General features: G+C 40.0%; 3 protein-coding genes across 4 annotated transcripts; 2 read left to right on the forward strand and 1 right to left on the reverse strand.

The window, feature by feature from the left end:
• Positions 1-182: 182 nt before the first annotated feature.
• On the forward strand, positions 183-4,027 carry LOC311052126 (uncharacterized protein). Its single transcript, XM_084066934.1, has 3 exons — positions 183-455; positions 1,932-2,060; positions 2,711-4,027. Exons 1-3 carry the CDS (start codon positions 257-259, stop codon positions 3,610-3,612), a joined length of 1,230 nt encoding a protein of 409 aa, XP_083923060.1. The 5' UTR covers positions 183-256; the 3' UTR covers positions 3,613-4,027.
• Positions 4,028-5,647: 1,620 nt separating this feature from the next.
• On the forward strand, positions 5,648-14,741 carry LOC311052737 (spindlin-1-like). 2 transcript variants are annotated; one of them, XM_084067916.1, is made up of 5 exons: positions 5,648-5,753; positions 6,967-7,004; positions 7,560-7,807; positions 8,042-8,275; positions 11,971-14,741. In XM_084067916.1, exons 2-5 carry the CDS (start codon positions 6,985-6,987, stop codon positions 12,174-12,176), a joined length of 708 nt encoding a protein of 235 aa, XP_083924042.1. In that variant the 5' UTR covers positions 5,648-5,753; positions 6,967-6,984; the 3' UTR covers positions 12,177-14,741. The 2 variants fall into 2 exon arrangements, with proteins under 2 accessions (XP_083924042.1, XP_083924041.1); XM_084067915.1 differs by having other exon boundaries at positions 5,664-5,889.
• A 563-nt stretch (positions 14,742-15,304) lies between these two features.
• Positions 15,305-19,500, reverse strand: micos13 (mitochondrial contact site and cristae organizing system subunit 13). The gene is made up of 4 exons (XM_084067917.1): positions 19,335-19,500; positions 18,364-18,520; positions 16,485-16,542; positions 15,305-15,774 (listed from the first exon to the last, which is right to left on the reverse strand). Exons 1-4 carry the CDS (start codon positions 19,361-19,363, stop codon positions 15,677-15,679), a joined length of 342 nt encoding a protein of 113 aa, XP_083924043.1. The 5' UTR covers positions 19,364-19,500; the 3' UTR covers positions 15,305-15,676.
• Positions 19,501-19,961: the final 461 nt, after the last annotated feature.

The raw sequence follows: 19,961 nt of genomic DNA on the forward strand, positions 1-19,961 counted from the left end.
CATTTGAGCTTATAGATCTGCTATTTTCAGACAGCCGATGACGATGTAAAATGTTTAAAGTGCTTGTTGTGTGCCCCACAGTCGGTTCTTTTGGGCTTGTTTCTGGTTGCTTGTTTCTCTCACATAATCTGGCAACGCTGCCCCCGGAAGCAGGAACAATTACAATAACAACACAGTAGTAGTCCATGCTATCGTCAGTTGAGTCTTGGCATTTACTTAGTCATTTGATTTATTTGAGCGGTCTGGATGCTCCAAAATGTCAGGAAGTCAACAGCTCAGATTGTTTATTCAGGACCGCCTGACCTTGGCTGCTGAGGAGATCTTTGGTGTGCTGGAGAAAACCATCAGTGAATATGAAGAGCAAGTGGTTCAGTGCAAGTGGGAGGTGGAGCAGCTGAAACAAGACTTACTGCAACTGAACACAACACAGCCTCACATACACCTGTACAGAATAGGTACGATTACTCATCCTTTATATTAGCCATGGATCACACGACGGTCATCTGTCACGACCGTCATGGATGGACTTCAACTTGGTGTACAAATATAAAGTGCTTACCCCATGGCCACGGATGTTACAATGATCTACGGGCCCTCAGAAGTACCCGTATCTTCCGTATTGTTCAATAAAAAAGCATTTTAATCCGATCGGTGGCCATTTCACAGTTATAATGTATCAGAGTGCAATACAACTCCCAACCGATAGGGTTGCGTATTTGAACTCATTTTTTTGAGAAAATACGGAGAAAATGGCCACCGATCGGATTAAAATGCTTTTTATTGAACAATACAGAAAATACGGGTACTGCTGCGGGCCCGAACAGAATTTTAACATCCGTGGCCATGGGGTAAGCACGTTATGTTTGAAATATAAACGTTTATGTAGATGTACGGGCCATAAAGGGAGAAAGTTCAATCACTATGTTGAAGTTTCTTCCATGACAGTCATCTAGGCCTACCTAGGTTTTACCTTCAATAAAGAACAGTAGTTGGTAGTGAACTCATGATAGTGTGATTATATTTAGGCCTATATTTGTTTAGTTTTTATTATAAAAACTGCCTTCCTTCTTGGTCCACATAAAAGCAATAAGGTCACCAATTTGGCATGGTGATGATATATTTTAATACATTAGTGCTTGACATGTAGATATGTTGTCAAAGCTGTCTAAAGACAACCTACAAACCCAAATACTGTCACACAGGTTTACAGCTGTAAACAAAACATGGGGGGGTAAAATTCTCTGTCGTACAGACCATATTATGTCAAATATCACATAGACTAGTAAGGATGCACAATTAATCATTCATCACATCTGTATATCGGCCGGTATTTGATTATGCAATATCAATCAAATCAGTATCTGCAAAATAATCCATACATAAGTTTGAATATGAAGCTGAAGAAGCCCTCTTGTGGTGACTGAAGGCAGAACAGTTGAGGCAGAATCAGTGATTTTTTTTTCTGGGGGACTTTCAAAAGGATCTACGGTATCTGTTGAACAAAATAAAGTTGGAAAATGTCAAGTAAAAATAGATGTTCTTTACTACATTTAGGTTATGTGAAGTAATATACACACCAGTAGGCCTAATAAATGCAGTTTTTTTAAAAGTCTGCATCGGCACCCAGAATCACAGTTACTCTGTCACGGGTATAAGGTAACTCTACTGGTAACGTGTATTGTAATATCAGTAATGTTTTCATTATTATTATTGATTTTATTCCTTAGTCTTAGCCTTTCTTAGTGTTTTCTTTTCTTTCCTAATAATAATGTTGTTTTTCTTTTGTTGTTTTCTCCACCCCCCATGTAAAGCGTCTTTCCGTACTTAGAAAAGCTGTATATACATTTTAGATATTATTATTAATGGATCGATAGATATAGATTTGACCATGTTGGCCAAGCTTTCAAGTAATTGTTTGCTCTCTCTGTTAGATTCCCAGTCAGTTTCTGAGGCGGTGCTTCCTTTACAACAGCTGAACGCTAGACAGGAGCTGATGTCCAGTGATGAGGATGAGGCCGTTCAACATCATTCCCCACAAGTAAAAGAGGAACAGACAACAGGTAAAAACTAGCTTTACATTTAACACATTTCAATTTCTATTATTATGACTGGAATGCGTTGTTGTTATAGACCAGGGGTCTTCAACAGGAGGCCCGGGACACCTAGGGGGTCCTCAGACTCAGAGTTACTACAGGGGGGAAGCCAAATCTTTGCGTGATAGGATACCTTTTTTTTTTACATGAACCACTTCCCTAGCATCCCTATTCTGAGAGGAACATTACCCGAAAATAGCTGATCTTCAAGCTCACAACGCCTTGCGCTGCGAGGCGTTATGAGCTTGTAGATCTGCTATCTTTTTATTCAAAGAGGTTTGATTTCGGGGGTAAAAGAGCAGACCAAGTACAGACCCTCAATACTAAGTATTGAGGGTTTAAATGGTTAAATGTCTGAAAACACACATTAACATGAATCCAACACAACACTGATGACAGTGCTGTCAAACAAGTCTATGAAATCTATGAAAAAGTTGAATCTGCAACACAATTTTACGCAATATGTAGTGGGGGTCCCTGCTTCATCTCTCTCTCAGCTGAGGGGTCCTTGGCCTGAAGGCCCCTGTTATAGACTAATATGATAACATTTCTTTCATTTAAAAATTGATTGTTTCATTACAGTACATGTTCATAGTAATCGTTGCTCTCTCTGCCAGATTTCCAGCCAGTCTCTGAGGACGTGCCTCCTTTACAACAGCTGAACCCTAGACAGGAGCTGATGTCCAATGAGGCCGTCCAGCAACTCTCTCCACAAGTAAAAGAGGAACAGGTGGACCTTAGCATCATTCCAGACTCTGAGAACAGTATTTCCAACAGTGGAACAACAAATGGATTTGTTACATCAGAAACCAGCAGTGACGGTCAGCTGATCCCTTCTTATACCACGGAAACTGCGACGGCAAACCACAATGTCACAAACATATGCAACGGGAGTGGAGGATCGGGCTTGACGTTCAGCCAGACGGCCGACGACGATATTTTCTGTATGGAGCAAAATATTTGCCGTTTTTGCCGAAAGCAGTGCCGCTCGAACGCAGACCTGGTAGAACACGTGGAGGGGAGTCATATGGGACGGAAAGCCTTCAAATGTCCCCGATGTGACGCCGAGTTTGCTTGTCGAGACACGTTGGCTGTTCACTATCTAAGTCACAAACCTCACTCTTGTCCTGTTTGCGGGAAAGGTTTTAATCAGCGCTATAACTTTAACGTTCACATGAGAACTCACACCGGCGTAAAACCTCACTCTTGCCCTGTCTGCGGGAAATTGTTTAACGACGCCTCGAACCTTAACCTTCACGTGAGAACCCACACCGGCGTCAGACCTCACCGCTGTCCTGTCTGTGGTAAGATGTTCGCCGATAGGTCGAACCTTAAGGTGCACATGAGAATTCACACCGGCGTCAAACCCTACTCTTGCCTTGTCTGCGGGAAGTTGTTTACTCAGAACGTGAACCTTAAAGTTCACATGAGAATTCACACAGGTGAGAAACCTTATTTTTGCCAAAAATGTGGTAAAATGGTTACCCACAAAACTCATCTGAAAAGGTGTACACAATAATGACATAATCGTATGATTGCGATTATTTGAGCTAATCGCAAGTATTTTGCATAATCGTCCGAATTGTTTCCATTCATCTGTTGAAAAATATTAATTAACACAAAAACGTAAATAGTAGGTATACAAGCTCAAAATGTGTTGCGATGTGATGTGTTGTGAGCTGGTAGATCGTTGATTTTATCTTCTCTTTTTAAAGTGTAAATCATTAAGTATATGACTTGTTTTTTAGTACAGAGTATTATTTATTTAGATTATTGGTCATTGTCAGTCATTTCTTTGTATATTTAAGTTATTTATCATATCTGCCCTGTGCACGTTTTGTTTACAAATCTGAAAGTCAAACAGAAATGTAATTTTATTTACAGTATTTTTCAATGTTCAGTGGAAAAAACAACAATAAAATCATCAATTTCAATTAATTGTATGACGATCAATCATTCACTAATAATTCATGATCGTGATGACAGCCCTACATGCACATGAGGGTCCATGAAGCACTGAAGCGGTGCTTACTACTACTGTGTAGTGTGCTGTCCTTCATGAAAGCACATTTTAGAAGTCAAGACAGGATAGTTATTTTACCCATTTTGAGAAGAGGAAAGTGTGTCATCCATTCAAGTATTTATCTACAGTTAACTCATTCACTGCCTGAATTATTTCTGGCCGAGTTTGCCCACTGCCAAGATTTTTCATTGAAAAAAAAAAAAGTACTCAGGAGCCGAGATACAGCATTTTTAAGTTTTAAGTTAACAAGGAAGTGGATGGGAGTCTAGATCTTCGAAAAATCATATCTCCTTTGGGTCAAACTTAAAAAAAAAAAAAGTACTTTTTTTCCCATAAGTCGTTTTAGTCGTTCTAGGCAGGCATGGCTTATGGGACAGAAGTCGTTCTAGGCAGGGAATGAGTTAATGAGATGGCTACATAAAGTGAGAAATGAATATTACTGTATTTTATTACCTGGTTGTCAGAGTTATGGTCTGATGAAGGATGGATGGGTAGAGTCACAAAGCACACTGTTTTAGCTGACAAACAGTGTAGTAAACGAAAATTCCTGCTCTCTCTGCACTCTACACTAATGAAGGTCATGATATGACAGTCATGTTATGGTTGCGGCTGGACACTGAATGTTTTGTTTTCTGCAGTGCAGGCTGTAGTATTGGGGTATATTGTGTGTGATGTGTATACTGGTTTGCATACATATTTGAATTTGATTGTGCTTTTTGGGTGAGATACTGTGATGACACTGACTTTGTATATAGGCTATCCAACGAAACTGCTGCTTCATTATTGATGGTACTTTTTGTGATGTTATTCTATTCCTATCTACTTTTTCTTACTCTGTATCTGTAACTTAAATGCCTCTGGCGACTGAATTGAACATGACCTATGATGCATGACCTTACACTGCGTGTTAAAGACTCAGTGTAAAAAAATATTTTTTTTGGGGGAGACTTCGAAGAAAATGGACTTTGCCAATCTGATCTCTGGTATTTCATTCCAAAGAGTAGAGGTCCTGATAGCAAAGGCTTGATCACATTTGTTCCTATTCTCTGGATTAATTTCTGGACAGACAGAAATTGATACAATACAAGCAAGCACGCACACCTTTTTTTCCTCCCTGTCCTCATGCTATGCTAATGTGGATAGGGTTTTAGCTGATAAATCCCCTTATTATAATAATAGAGGAGACTTAATATAATGTAACATCGTTTTGAGTACTACATAACATGGACTATGTTATGTAAATAACATAGTCCATGTTATTATATAATTCACATCACTTGACGACACGGTGAACTGCCTTAATTATGAGTAAATAACAGTTCAATAAAAGACCAAGACAAGACAGGTGTCATTGTCTGCTCATTGAAATCAATGATCCAATTAGCATAAGCGAAGCCTACAAGTGGAACGTTTAATATGGGGACGGACATCAATTCCCATTGTTCATTGCGTGCACTTCCTCCTCGTGTGCGATCATCGCAACCAAAAGCACCATGGGAAATGTAGTTTTGTTCGGCGCGCCGTCCTCCCATTTTCCATAGGTTTCGCGAGGGTTTGCATGGGCGGGTGTTGTATGTTAGCCACATTTCTTTTGCTAGAAGAACTTAACAAATAACTGATATGAAATCGGCGTAAAGGTAATTATCCGACAACATGTCCGAGTTAAACTACAACGCTATTTATATCCGGGATCGTGATGTTGTGTGTTTTCGCCGATCGGGTATGAAACAGATATAGCAAGCAGCCTCTACTTTTCTTAACATCTGCATTGAGGTGAGCGTATGAACACAGCACAATTATTGATAACCTATTAGCCATCGATAGATTATGTGGTGTAGATGTTGTTGCCCTTAGACTAACCTTTAGTTTGGACTAAACATTGAGCTATAGTGCAGTGCATTTATATACCTCTGCAAGGGAATATTGCAGCAACTGATCAGACAATAGCTGCGACAAATCCAGCCGGCTATGTACTGTAATTTTTCAGATCACAGTCAGTGAGATCATGGCTGACGTGTTTTCTTGAAGTTGTGTGTCATAGAAGAGCCTGTTTAACTGGCTCCTTTCTCCTCCTGATCCAGCAGTGTGATCAGACAGTCTTAGTCAAAACAGTGATTGGAAGGAACAACGATCATTTGTGTTATAACCTGTGATTGAGCCAGACGAGCAGCCAGGGCCCTTACAATGATGTACATTATAAACAGTGACCTCCATGAATGTGTGTGTAGTTCATAAGGAAATATAACCAGGAAGTTATTTCGTCGCGCCAAGCCATTGGCTGAAGTGGGTGTCAGTCCCTGCTGCTGTGTGTGTGTACTAGGCCAGTGGTGGAACAAGTACTCACATTTTTTACTTGAGTAAGAGGATCAATACTGCAATGTAGACATATAAGTAAATGTCCAGAATTCAAAATGTACTTGAGTTAAAGTATAAACGTATTGGCATGACAATGTACTTAAAGGACCAAAAGTAAAAGTACTCTTTGTGCAGAATGTCCCATTTCAAATGTATAAAATGTATACAAATCCTTTGAAAATGGCAGATCTAGCTTGTAGATCTGCTATTTTCAAATAGTTATAATAATAATTAAAATCTACAAAGTATCATAATTGTAGTGGAGTAAAAGGTACAATATTTGTCTCTGAGAGGTAGTGGAGTAGAAATTAAAGTACTGAAAATTGGAAATACTCCAGTAAAGTAAAAAATACCTCAATAGTGTCCTTAAGTACAGTACTTGAGTAAATGTACTTAGTTACTTTACACCACCGGTCTGAAGCATAACAGCTTTCATAATCACTTTCATAATATTAATAATAAAGCTGTTGTCTCTCTCTCTCTCTCATTCATCAGCCGTTGCATTTTGGAGGCATGTCCAAGAAAAGGGGGAGGTATGTAGAAACATGAATCCATGTTATATGAAGCTATTATTGCTGGTTATCGTATATATGACAATAAAGAGGAAAAGTTGTGTCTGGTTTCATAATTAAGTGGCTGAACCAGTTGCACAACATTTTATATCAGACATGTGACTGGTGATGTTTCTTTTCCAGTGAACACTATAAGGAAGACTTACAGAAGGAATTTCCTATGTGTAAATGACTAGTTTTCCATCCTTCTCTCTATACAGCCACATACATTAATCTTTATCATTTTCAAAAGCAGTAACATCCCTTTAGAGATAAGCTAAATCAAGCTCTTTATGTGTTAACAAAAGTGGAAATGTATTCATCAGGTATTTGATAAGGTCTTGGGGCCTGACTTGATTAAGCTGTTCTGTTTATAAGCTTTTTTTTCCCTCTTCACCCCACACACACACACACACACACACACACACACACACACACACACACACACACACACACACACACACACACACACACACACACACACACACACACACACACACACACACACACACACACACACACACACTGTCTTTCCAGAAAACGGAGTAGCGGGGAACTGAGTGACACAGTAACCCCTGACCCCAACTGCATTCTGGGACTGCGTATTCAACACAACTGGCGTGAGAAAGGGAACCAAAGCAAATGGAAGGGCACTGTTCTTGACAGGCTCAGTGTTAACCCTTCCCTCTTCATGGTCAAGTACGATGGCTTTGACTGCGTATATGGCATTGAACTGTTCAAGGATGAGAGGGTATCGAACCTCCAAGTCTTGACTGAAAAAGTCGGTGAGTGTTAATAGGTGTTTTAATACCGTTGTCTGTATGGGCTACTTTGTATTGAGTCATTGTTTAAGTGCTAATGAACACCAAGACAGCAGTAGCTTTGGTTAAACAAAAGGAGCTCGGATCATAATTTGCATGCACTAACTACAGGACATTGACCTGTGTGTGGGAACAGGTCTCTGACCCCGATGTGATATGAAACTTTCACATGCATATGTCCTTTTGTCTGCTTTTTAGTAAACAACAAGATCAAGGTGCCTCACGGGGCAGAAGAACTGGTGGGTAAAGCGGTGGAACATCTTTTTGAAAAGGAGGATGGAGAGAAAAACGAATGGAGGGGTATGGTACTCTCCAGAGCGCCAATCATGACCAACTGGTATTATATCACTTATGAGAAGGACCCAGTGCTTTACATGTACCAGCTGTGGGATGACTATGCTGATGGAGACCTACGGATTCTGCCAGAAGCAGGTATTGGCTAATATGAGCATACAATAAAACATTCATGCACAGCTGAAGCAGGTAATGATGGTTAACAAAGCCCCATACCTCGCACAACTAACGTACGTATTGTCAATGAACAGAGATCCATACCTCCTGATGCAGGTGGTATCATCCATTAACAAAGATCCATACTTCGCACAACTGACACAAGTATTGTCAATTAACTGTCAGAAAATAGTCCCTGCATGGGACTGTTAGTCCCACTCCCACACGCTCCTGCTGGATTTCTGACCATTGCCACGCATGCCCGCAGTTAATTTGTTCGCAGCAGAAACTGAAGTGCTGTTTAGTCCTGCACAATCCTGCAATATTACTGTCTAATACTCCATACAAACAGAAACACAGAATATAAGACAGAGAGGGAGAGAGAGATGGCCATTACAGCACCACGAGACCGCAACACAGTGGGGACTGGGGTGGCGCTATTGGAGTGTGCACGTGCACACACAGGTGCACATATGCATGCGCGCACACATGTCGGAATAGCATTTTCGTCTCCACTACTACGCATATATCTACTTTAACGTTATAGTGTCTTAATGTGTTTATTTGTTTTTCACTTAGCCAAATGTTTCTATTTTCTAGAGATCTATTTTCTATTTTCAGAAAAATCATTCCAAGACAGCAGGTCTTAGAACAGAACAGATATATACCTACAATACAAATGTAATATTTGGGTGCATTCGTAGACTAAATGTTGTGCGAATCTGCTCTGATTCCAGAGCGCGTAATTTACCATTTTCGTGTTTTGAAACACATTCAAATGGTCGTTCATCCCAACTGTAAACATAATTATAACCTATTTTTTACTTGTAGATGTATGTTGAATAAGTAGTAGCAAAGATGCCACTACTGTCCCATTTTACAATGATACTTCATCTGACCGTCATTGTTGTGTTGTCTTGTCACTTAATGCTAAGACGCTTTAGTCAGTACTTAGAATTTTCGAGCACTCTCCGAATGACCAAGAAAGAGCACCCCGCGGCCCGGTGTGTAATGACTATATATAACAATGGTAATGGGTGGCACCTAGGCTGGCACCTCAATGGGCACCTCATTCCAGGGGTGGCCTGTGCCACCCGCCACTGAAAATGGCTCTTAAATATCCATACCTCACAAGAGAAGCACATATCATCAATTAACAAAGATTCATACCTCACGCAACTGAAGCAGGTATCGCAAATTAACAAAGATCCATACCTTACACATTGAGCTTACTACAGTAGTATAACAATGGTTCAAAGTGCCCACAACTGAAGTGGGTGTCGCCAAAGACCATACAACAAAGATTCAAACCTCCCGCCACTGAAACAGGTATTGCCAGTGAGCATATAACAGACTCATGCATGACACAGCTTTATACAATGCCTTTGTATCTCAACCCACAATTAACAAGGCAGCCTTGAGGTGTGTGTCGACTTCCGTTTATCAGTTCCTACTTCCTGTTTATCTGTTTGCCTTCTTCTACCACACCAGTCGTGCATTTGCCTCCACTCTATGCACAAATAATACTGCATGCCATGGGAAATCTACCAAAACTACATGTCACGCTTGCAAATTTCATATTTTCCATACACGTATTTTATGAAACTATATGATTGCTCGGAGTTCACGCTATGGGATCTTTCGTCGCCATAGTTACAGCCCAAAAGCCAAGCTATGGAATGATCAAACTGCGCGTGGAGGCAGGAAACGGACGGACCCACTCTGTTATCACGGTCCCAACCAGTGGCCAGTCCATAGGCTGCAGCTCTCGGTCCTAATAGCGCAAGCGTGTAGATTGTTTACTCGGCTATTGATACAGAGGACGGAGCGCTTATTATGTGCAATCTCACCACGTGTCAGAAAGTATGTTATTTCAAGTATTTTCACGTTGAGAGACGACACAAGCCTGTGTGTGTGTGTGTGTGTGTGTGTGTGTGTGTGTTTGAGAGTGAGAGTGTGTAATCATGTGTGTGTGTGTGTGTGTGTGTGTGCGTGTGAGTGTGTGCGTGTGTGTGTGCGTCAGGGCTAGGCAGAGATTGAGTCACAGTCAGGAACACACGGCTGGTATTTTCGGCGAATGAGTTTCTTTTGTGTGTGTGTTTGTGTTTGTGGGTTACTTCATCACGCGCGCGTGTGTGTGTGTGTGTGTGTGTGTGTGTGTGTGTGATCGCACGTGTGTGTGTGTGTGTGTGTGTGTGTGTGTTTGTGATCGCACGTGTGTGTGTGTGTGTGTGTGTGTGTGTGTGTGTGTTTGTGATCGCACGTGTATGTGTGAAGTCGGGGCTAGGCAGAGATCGAGTCACACACACGGCTGGTATTTTCGGCAAATGAGTTTATTTTGAAACTGTTGTAAATATTCAGAATCAATGTAGCAGTCAGTGTAGCATCAGTGTAGCGTACTGAGAAATGTATATGGCAACACAACAATATCTGATCGATGCGCACATTAAAAGTGAGTAGGTTATACGCAATATGGGCAACATTAATGACAGACATACGCCCTTTTGCACCATACACATTACATTTACATTGTGATTATTTTATAATTTAGAAATTCTAATTATATTATCCTAATTGCCTATAAAGGTGAACAAAAACCACAGGTGAAGATTTGATGTGAATCAATGTAGAGTAAGCACCTCCTCTGGAGATACCTCAGTCAGATGGATGGAAGAGGGACACACATGGTCTGGAGCCATGCTAGGACAGACAGCTTGCACATATATTTTAAATACTGGCCCCATAATAATAGTATACAGCCTATATTGTGGGCTACTAGATGTGAGGGCCAGGCGTGTTACCTCGTCTTATACTACAGTCACATGACTTCACTTGTGCCACTAGCCTCAACAGTGATCTTTTTTAATCGATTCTCACGTTTGTATATCAATATTAATCTCAGACGTAAGGGGGATAAAACCATTGACAGCTCTGCTTAACAACTGTATTTCGCCATACATGTAAAAATCTGTATACAGTCAATGCTTAGCTTAAAGCCACGGTTGTTGCCATCGAACCGGGCTGGTTGTTTTTTTCAATTAAATGGTGTAATCATGTCCTATGTCTGAATTTCATGGAATTTCTTTATTATTTTTTCTCTGGCTTCTTCAATTAGTAAAATCCTGGCTTTCATCAGCTGCACAGCGCCATCTATTGGTTTCAAAATGAATTGTGGATACATTGGATTTAGGTCTACCGGTTAGCAAGCTTTGACAATACCATTGTCAATGTGTGCCCTTTGACACACCAAATCAAATATATTAATTATATTTTTTTGCTGCAACAGTATTTATCCTGCGATGGCATTGGTGAACAGGGTCCATTGTTTTGAAAGTTAAATAAAGAAGTTACATTGTGGGATACAGCACACCACAAAGGTAGCTCTGATATGGCGTGTAGTGTGTTGTCCTGGTATCTTGGCCATACACTGGAAGTATGTGTGTTGTTCGCCTACTGCAGATAACTTACTTCTTCTATGCCATACTACTTTGTGATTCCGAGCACAGCCAACAGACCAACAGAAAGCCTCATTACAATATGTTTTTTTTTTGGTCTATGGCACATTATTCTGTGACTTAAACTCAAAATAAATAACTAAACAAAAGAAATAAATACATATAATCGCTACAATTATAGTGACAGAGATAAATCTCTTGTCCCTTCTCGTCTCTTCTCAGAGAACAAGCACCTGTTGCCAGCGGACAGGAAGCCCGGGGAGGAGACGGAGAGCCTGGTGGGGAAGCAGGTGGAGTATGTTACCGACAAGGGCGTGAAGAGAACAGGCCTGGTCATCTACCAGGTCCCAGCCAAACCCTCTGTCTACTACATCAAATACGATGATGACTTTCACATCCACGTCTATGACCTGGTCAAGACCACCTAAGAAGAGATGATGGACACTTCAATCTCACCCCCCCTTCAGCCCTCCTCCTCCTCCTCCACCCAGACCGCGCTACGTACATCCGCTTACTTTGCACTCACCTCTCATCTCTCATTCAAAGTCCCTGCAAAGGATTAAAAGATGATATGCTTTATCATTTCGGAGAAAAAAAAAACTGAAAAAGAAAGAAACAAACAAACAAACGGAAGCATAAAGGTTCTTTTGGTATGCACAGCAGCAACTGTAGCATTTCTTTGCTAGCTCCATTAGGAGGAGGGAGACAAACTGTTCGGAGCCGAAGAGTTATTGATATCTCTAGTAAACCTGTTTGAGTGTCGCTCTGCGTGCGATGCTTAACGTTTCAGTTAGTCCAGGAGTGCACTTGCTCAACAGATGCACGTGGTTAGTCGTGACTGCAGTTGCTTTTATTGTCCCTAAGATACTGTACTCGTTAATCTGGCCTTATTAAAAGCATTTTGAATGATAACTTCCCCAAAAACGTCAGTGTTCAACAGTACTGCCCCCCGAAACAGCCTTTGAAGATATTTCTTTAGATCAATAGGCCTTATGTAGGCGAGGCTTACATTCTCTGAGACCGGTCAAGCCTATAATTTCAATGTGATCGTCGTTTATGAAATCAAAATTTTGGTGTTCTGCATGTTTTTAATTTATTTGTTTTTGCATTAATCATAGACAATCACTCCCTCTTGGATCTGTAGTTCTCGATGGTCGGTTGTCTAGAAGACGGCTCACACAGGGTGTACCTGCCTAAGGCGGAGAACAGCCTGTGTTGTTTGCATTTTACACCATGGCTCTCTCCCCTGAGATCAGTGAGCAGGTGAAAGCAGAACAGACATTAAAGCAAAGTGATTAATAGTAGTATTGAAACAATACCCGAAGACTGAAGTTAGACTGTAGTGACCGCTCTGCCCCCTCCATTATGCTCCTTTTGGAAAACCTGTCCTGCTGCTACTGTATCCCTTTTTATCATCACTGGCTGTATAATTAGGCTACATTAATATACCTTCTCCCAGGCCTCGAACATTGGAGCCAGATTCTTTCCGTAGGCACTCACCCATCTTAGGTTAACGGCACAAGGATCAAGATCTAGCCTGATTTATACTTCGTCATACGACAGGGTCCTGCAGCAAAATAGCCGATCTACAAGCTCACGCAACACGTCGGTATGACGCGTTGAGCTTCAGTTATTCTTGGCACGGGAAGTATAAAGTGGGTATAAGGTCCTGTGTATTAACAGAGAAGAAGTGAGCTAAATTATTCTCATTTAAAACTAATCCCACACACATCATAAAGTGCCTTCAGGCTTATCATATTGCAATATTGTATATATCTGCTAATAGCGCGCAACATAACATTGCTTACGAAGGCCAAAAATTGGTCTTTATTATACATTGGGAAGTTAGATACTCTAACAAAAAATTGACACTGACAGCTTGAGAAACGTTTTGCAACCATCCGTTTATATTAGAGGATATGTGCAATGTTTGTGCTGTTTATGCAGTATAAACATACTCAGATGTAACATTCTTAACCATTGGTTGCTTAGTTTCATCAGTGGTGATATCGTAAGGAGCACTTAATTATATATGGTATAGAATTTATATGTTTAGGTTGTGGTACGCTACATTGTTTCCCCATCATGCTTCTTTGCTTAAGAGCAAATTGTGGTGGATTATGCTTTAAATCACACGCATGAAGAAGAATCTTATAACACAGTTATTTGTTATAATACATTACGCTTACAGTATTTAATCTGTAACTTTTGTGTAAAATGTATTGTAATGTTGCCTGTTGTGAGTATCCTCATTTATGTGAATATCTCATTAAAACACCAGCTTTTCTTTAAATAAGTTCTTAGTATACAATTATGTGTATATCGGACAGCGATCTTGAAATGACAGACGGCAGTTTAACAAGACAGTAGCTGCAGTTTGGGCCCTATTCATATCTGAAATACTGCTGTCTCTAACAGACTTGCGACTATGTGCATTTGATTTCGTCATAATTGTTTAATATCCCAGTTCTAGGAATTCCTTACTCATCTCAGCCCTCCCTATAGGGCATTCAGTGCATCACTCCGTAACATAATCGATTGGTAGGCAGGTGGTATACCGTGATTTTCATGCTTTTCTATTACTTAACTGTCAAACCTTTGCATGCATCATTTGAATAGAGACCTTGAGATATTCAAGTCTTTATTTTGGCAGCAGTAAAAAGTAGAAATGTCAGGCAAAAACAAGTTTCTTACCCCATGTTGAATAAAAAAAGTTGAAAGATGGCAAAAAGAGAAGCATTGTCAGCTTATTTTGGGGTACATCACAACCCTCAGTGTTGATTTAACTCTGATACTGTACATGTTTTACATGCAGTTAAATGAACACAGTGGCTTATACTGTGCAGTTGTGCTGTGGTGTTTCTACATTGAGTATTCAAAATGATTGTGCTCTCTGCTTCGTTCTCTTCTCCTTCCTGTTCTGACGTTGTAGCAGCATCTACAGGTCATTTGTGTCATTCTGTCATGTGTAATAAAAGTTTTTTGCACATTTATTTTCCTCTCAATGTGCTGTCATGTTCCAGATGCAAAGTATAGACAAAGTAGCACCATTGTACAAAGGCAAAGAAATACGAAGGTGAAGTCAGTAATGTGATGAATCCAACATGCACCCTGACATCCTACATTCATTATAAAATCAAATTAGCTGGTGTATAAAAACTAATTTAACTAGAAAAGTGCACTCCTCTGACTACAGGTCTCAGCCAGGCCAGGTTGCCTACATACCCAGGGTCTGTAACATTTGGAAGTCAGTCACAGCCAATTGAAATATGAAAAATCTGACTGACATCTTTATTACATGACTGCTGAGATATGTACCGATTTGGGAGTATTCAAATTTGACAATGACTTCTCATCACGGACAATATTTCATCTCCATTTCTCTTATCTATTAATATCGGACACAGCAATTACTTGATTATGGTTAAGGTTTATTGTACTCTCAGAAATGGTGAAATTGAATATATACAATAACAATAGACATTCTCTGTATAAAAAACATGGGACGGTATATGGACTTGTGTGAAAGCCAGAATTGAGGAAATGATATCAGACATGGTGTTGAGATAAATAACAATTTATAGTACACACAAAAACAATGTCCATTGGTGGTTATTTTGTTTTCTTGGCTACAAATTGTATTATGCATGACTCCCATTATAAATTCACTATAATATGGTGTGCAAAACACTGTTAAATTCAAAACTCAGGAAATTAAACTTGGTAAATAATTGTCAGTAATTACTTCCATCATCCAGAACTACTCATTCAGATCAGCTAAATGACTTGCAGGATGTCCCTTCCATTCCCCCTGTGAGGAATTTTAAGTTTTTAAGTAGTGTAACCATTTCCCAGATTTAATTATGATTGCGGACAACCATCCAAAAACCACAAGATCAGTAAATGTCAGGCTTTTCCATGGCAGTCTTCATTTGGTCAGGTCTTTCACATACTGCAGTCCCTGGTTTGTGTAATCACAGGCTTTTGTAGGTGCCTCCGATAGGGTCGAGATTGACGTCCGCACCCCTAGAGTGAAAAAGAGAAATGTGAGCCATTAACCTACATTCATCAGTTGCCTTGTCATGCCAGATGTGCCAAAGGATTGTGTTAACAAAACAAGAAATATATGAAAATTAACTCTGAAAAAAGGAAGGCCTGGAGGAATTATACTACAACTTAGAAGGAAACAATACAGCTGCAATCTTAAGGTTGCCATTTCAGTCCATAAGTTCACATGATATTTTAATTATTTCTGTTAAGAAACAAAAATAAAATAACCCATTTAGATCCGAGGCCCATTTTAAAAACGCCCTCTAAATCCGAAACCAAGTTTTTTATTTCAAAAAATGCAAAACATTCATGTTGGTGTACATAGCAACATCTAGAATGACAAAGATGCTTTCCCAGATTGAAAAGAATAACAACGTATAGGCTTTCAAGGTCTAAATGGGATAATTGAGAAATCAGGGACACATAAACACTGTCTTCACGTGCTCAATAGAGATTTAATAGCAAGAGTAAAGGTCAAGGACCTTATTCCAGACCTTCATATGCCTGGAGACGGTCCTTAACTGAAACATTGCCCATTAAATCTGTCGAGTGGTGTTTGTGTGTCCGTGATTCCTCATAATGTATACTAACTGTACGTGTCTACTTCACCAGTGCACCTGCCACAAGGTTTTTATTCCTGTGGGCAAGGAAAAGTAAATAACTCATGCCTGTGAGCCAGTCCTTACCAGAGTTCCATGCATGAACAGGGGAGAATTCAATCTTAGGCAATGTTGGAAGTTGAGTCTAAAAAAAAGTAGTGATCAATTCATTAGAAATTATTCAGGATGACCAGGCAATGAATATACAGCAAGATATCAAATTAGATTGGTACTTAGGAGCAACATAAGAAAAAAAAGAGAAGAGGGAAAAAACACACATCATATTATTGTAATAGAACCAAATAGACATTTGGCTCCTCTGCATGTACTATCAACTTGAGTGTGAAATACTGATGGGGTACAACTGCCTAACCATAACAAACTATGCTATTCAAAAAGCCGCAAACTTTATTTGGTAAATCTGTCGAATTGAATCTCCCCACAAAGGAGACGCTCAGGAGGCATCGGTACTAGATTCCCGAACCACCTTAGCTGGCCGCTTTCCAAATGCAGGAACAGCGGCTCTACTGTGAAGTCTCTTGCGGATGACTGAACTCCTCTAAAGGGAGACGCAAGCCACCCGTCTGCGAAACCTCATTTTGACCGTTTGCATCTGTGATCTTATTCTTTCGGTCATCATGACCCACACTTCATGACCGTAGGCCAGAGTAGGAACAGAGATTGTATCGGTATATCGAGAGCTTTGCCTTCTGGCTCAGATCTCTTTTAATTTCATTTATTGACAAAAGTGATTCATCAACAAATGTGTCATGTGTGCCATACTGCCATTGCCAATAATGGTGACCGGCATCTCATGTACAGTATGCATGTACGCCCCGCAATGGGCCTTTTTCACGGCAGCCATATTGACATAAATAGTTGTGTATTAACATTATGTAAATGTGGGGTAGCAGAGTAGCTCAGCCTAGTAGCCCAAAAAGACGTCATTGATATCTTCCCCACTGTCCCGGACCCAGGGGGGGATTCTCCCTTGACATATTAGGGTTAGGGTAGTCTCGCGTGGCCAGACTGTCGCCTCCCACAAGTTTCAAATGTTTCCGCTCATACAGTCTGGGACTCGGAAGCTCTGATCATGATTAAAATATAAACCGGATGTGAAGCCTCCTCCCCACTTCCGTTTCATCTTTAGAGTTGCGCAAATGTATCCTATTATAGATCAAAATCATCTAAGTATATTTAGCTTGCTGCTTAGCAGAAATGGAAATTAAAAAATAAAATGTAAGCTATTTTAAAATATATTTTCGTGAACGGAACTGCCAGTTTCCTCTCTCGGATTTGGGGAGGTGCAGTTCCAGACTCTATATAGCATTCGGAGATTGTGTTATAGTTGTCTGGCTACGCGAGACTAGGGTTAGCGCAGTAGACGTTTGGCTTTAACCCATAGCCCCACGCGGGAACTCTGGGTTGAAATCTTGGGTGTTACAGAAACACCTATGGCTGCTGTGGAATAGGTACAGTATACTACTCAGCACTGTGTGTATATCATTGGTTCTCAAAGTGGGGTCCGGGGACCCCCAGGGGTCCTTGGGGGGGGTTCAAGGGGGGGTTCCAAAATGTGTTAATATAGCATCACAATAATTTTGACCTTTTATACTTTGGCTATTCAGCTTGTAGATCTGCTATTTTTTGAAAAAACGTGAAAATTTGTGCAAATCTTTGAATACATATATATTTTAAGCAAACATTTGTAACTCAAATCTTTGCTTCTGGGAGGTCCCTGGAACAAACTATTTGAGATGGGGGTCCGCGGCCAAATACATATCATTTTGGGGGTCATCATTGACATGAAAAAGTTTGAGAACCACTGTGTGTATATCATTTATTATTCCTGTCCACAGAGAAAAGATAGGCCAACGATTAAGACGAAACAATGTACCTCTGACATAGCAGCATTAACTAACTATGTAGCATCAGACCACATCAGTGTCATTATGATCTTAGTTACCTCCACTCCAAAATACTTCATCCACTCTTCTATTGCAGGTGGAATGGCAGCTTTAGCTTTGCCCAACACCTCTGACCCCTGGGTGCTGTTCCCCAACAGTCCTGAGTCATAGACAACATATACAGCTCCTCCTGCAACAGTCACCTTGGCTGCTAATCTGCAATGGAAAAGAACAAGACGCAATGTACTGTATGTGCCAAGATCATGTAGTACACACATGACATTAACATGCTACATGTCCCCTTCTTGTCCACAGACAATGTTGTTCAAAACTACTAGCTTATTAGCAAGTAGCAAGCAGTGGTGGAAAAAGTACTCAAAGTTTACAAAAGTATTGGTATCAAAATGTACTTAAAGTACCAAAAGTACTCATTATGCAGAATGTCCCATTTCACAAGCTTACAAATGTATGAAATGTATACAAAAGGTATAGAAAATAGCATATCTACAAGTATCTACAACTTGTAGATCTGCTATTTTCAAATGGCCAAAATGTATATACTGTAGGGCTGAAGTGGTTAATGTATGTTTTGTAAATAATAATCAAAATCTACAAAGTAACTAGTAACAAAGTTTTCAAATAATTGTAGCGGAGTAAAATACAACATTTGCCTCTGAGATGTAGTGGAGTAAAAGTAAAAGTACTGAAAATTGGAAATACTCCAATAAAGTAAAAAAAAATACCTCAAAACTGTACTTAAGTACAGTACTTGAGTAAATATACTTAGTTACTTTACATCACTGATAGCAAGCAATACGTCGAGAAATGTATTCACCCAAATATTCACAGCAGCAACATGTTGGTAGAGACTAGAGAGTTGAACATTTAACAATCTATTAGCCAACAAAGACATTAAAAACCTAAAACAAAGCTAAAAGCACTAGCTTTATTTGACAGCTAGCATAACCTAGCTTAAGTGGCTAACATGCTAACTAGTATGCCACTGCTCAAAATGAAGAAACACACTCACTTTAGTACAGGCAAAATCTTGGCCGCCATGTTACCGACAGTGTGCAGTTATTGGTATATCCTTTATAAGGTGTCTTCGGTCAGTATATTAATATTACTATTGCTCTATATGCAATGGACGAGGCAAAGCTAACACTACATGAAGGGCAATCCTGTTAACAAGAGGTGTGTCAACTGTCAATAAAGTTGCTCTAAAAAAAAAGCTAACCGTTATTTCAGATCTGCTGATTCGTGTGTTTTACGTAACTTACGTAACGTAACATGTACGTATGTCAAATTATCATTCGTGCAATTATTTATCTGACTGAGGGGTGTATATTTGACAATGTTTTACATTGGTTTATACTCCTCTTTGTATTTTCTTAAACCGTGACTGAATCAAGTTAAGACTCTTTAAGGCAGTGGACAGTGGTCACTGGTTCTCAAAGTCTAGGGGTCCTTGGGGGGCTTCCAGGGGGTCCCCAGCAAAATGTGTTAATACAACACAGCAACACAATCATTCTAACCACTTTATCCATATTTTATACATTGGCAAGTCAAGTGACACACTGTGAGCTTGTAGATCTGCAATTTTTGAATTTATTTCGAAAAATGTTCAAAATGTTTGGAAAACTATTAATATACATGT

Source organism: Gymnoscopelus microlampas, assembly GCF_963454915.1.
Source record: "Gymnoscopelus microlampas genome assembly, chromosome: 9".
Classification (NCBI taxonomy): Eukaryota; Metazoa; Chordata; class Actinopteri; order Myctophiformes; family Myctophidae; genus Gymnoscopelus; species Gymnoscopelus microlampas.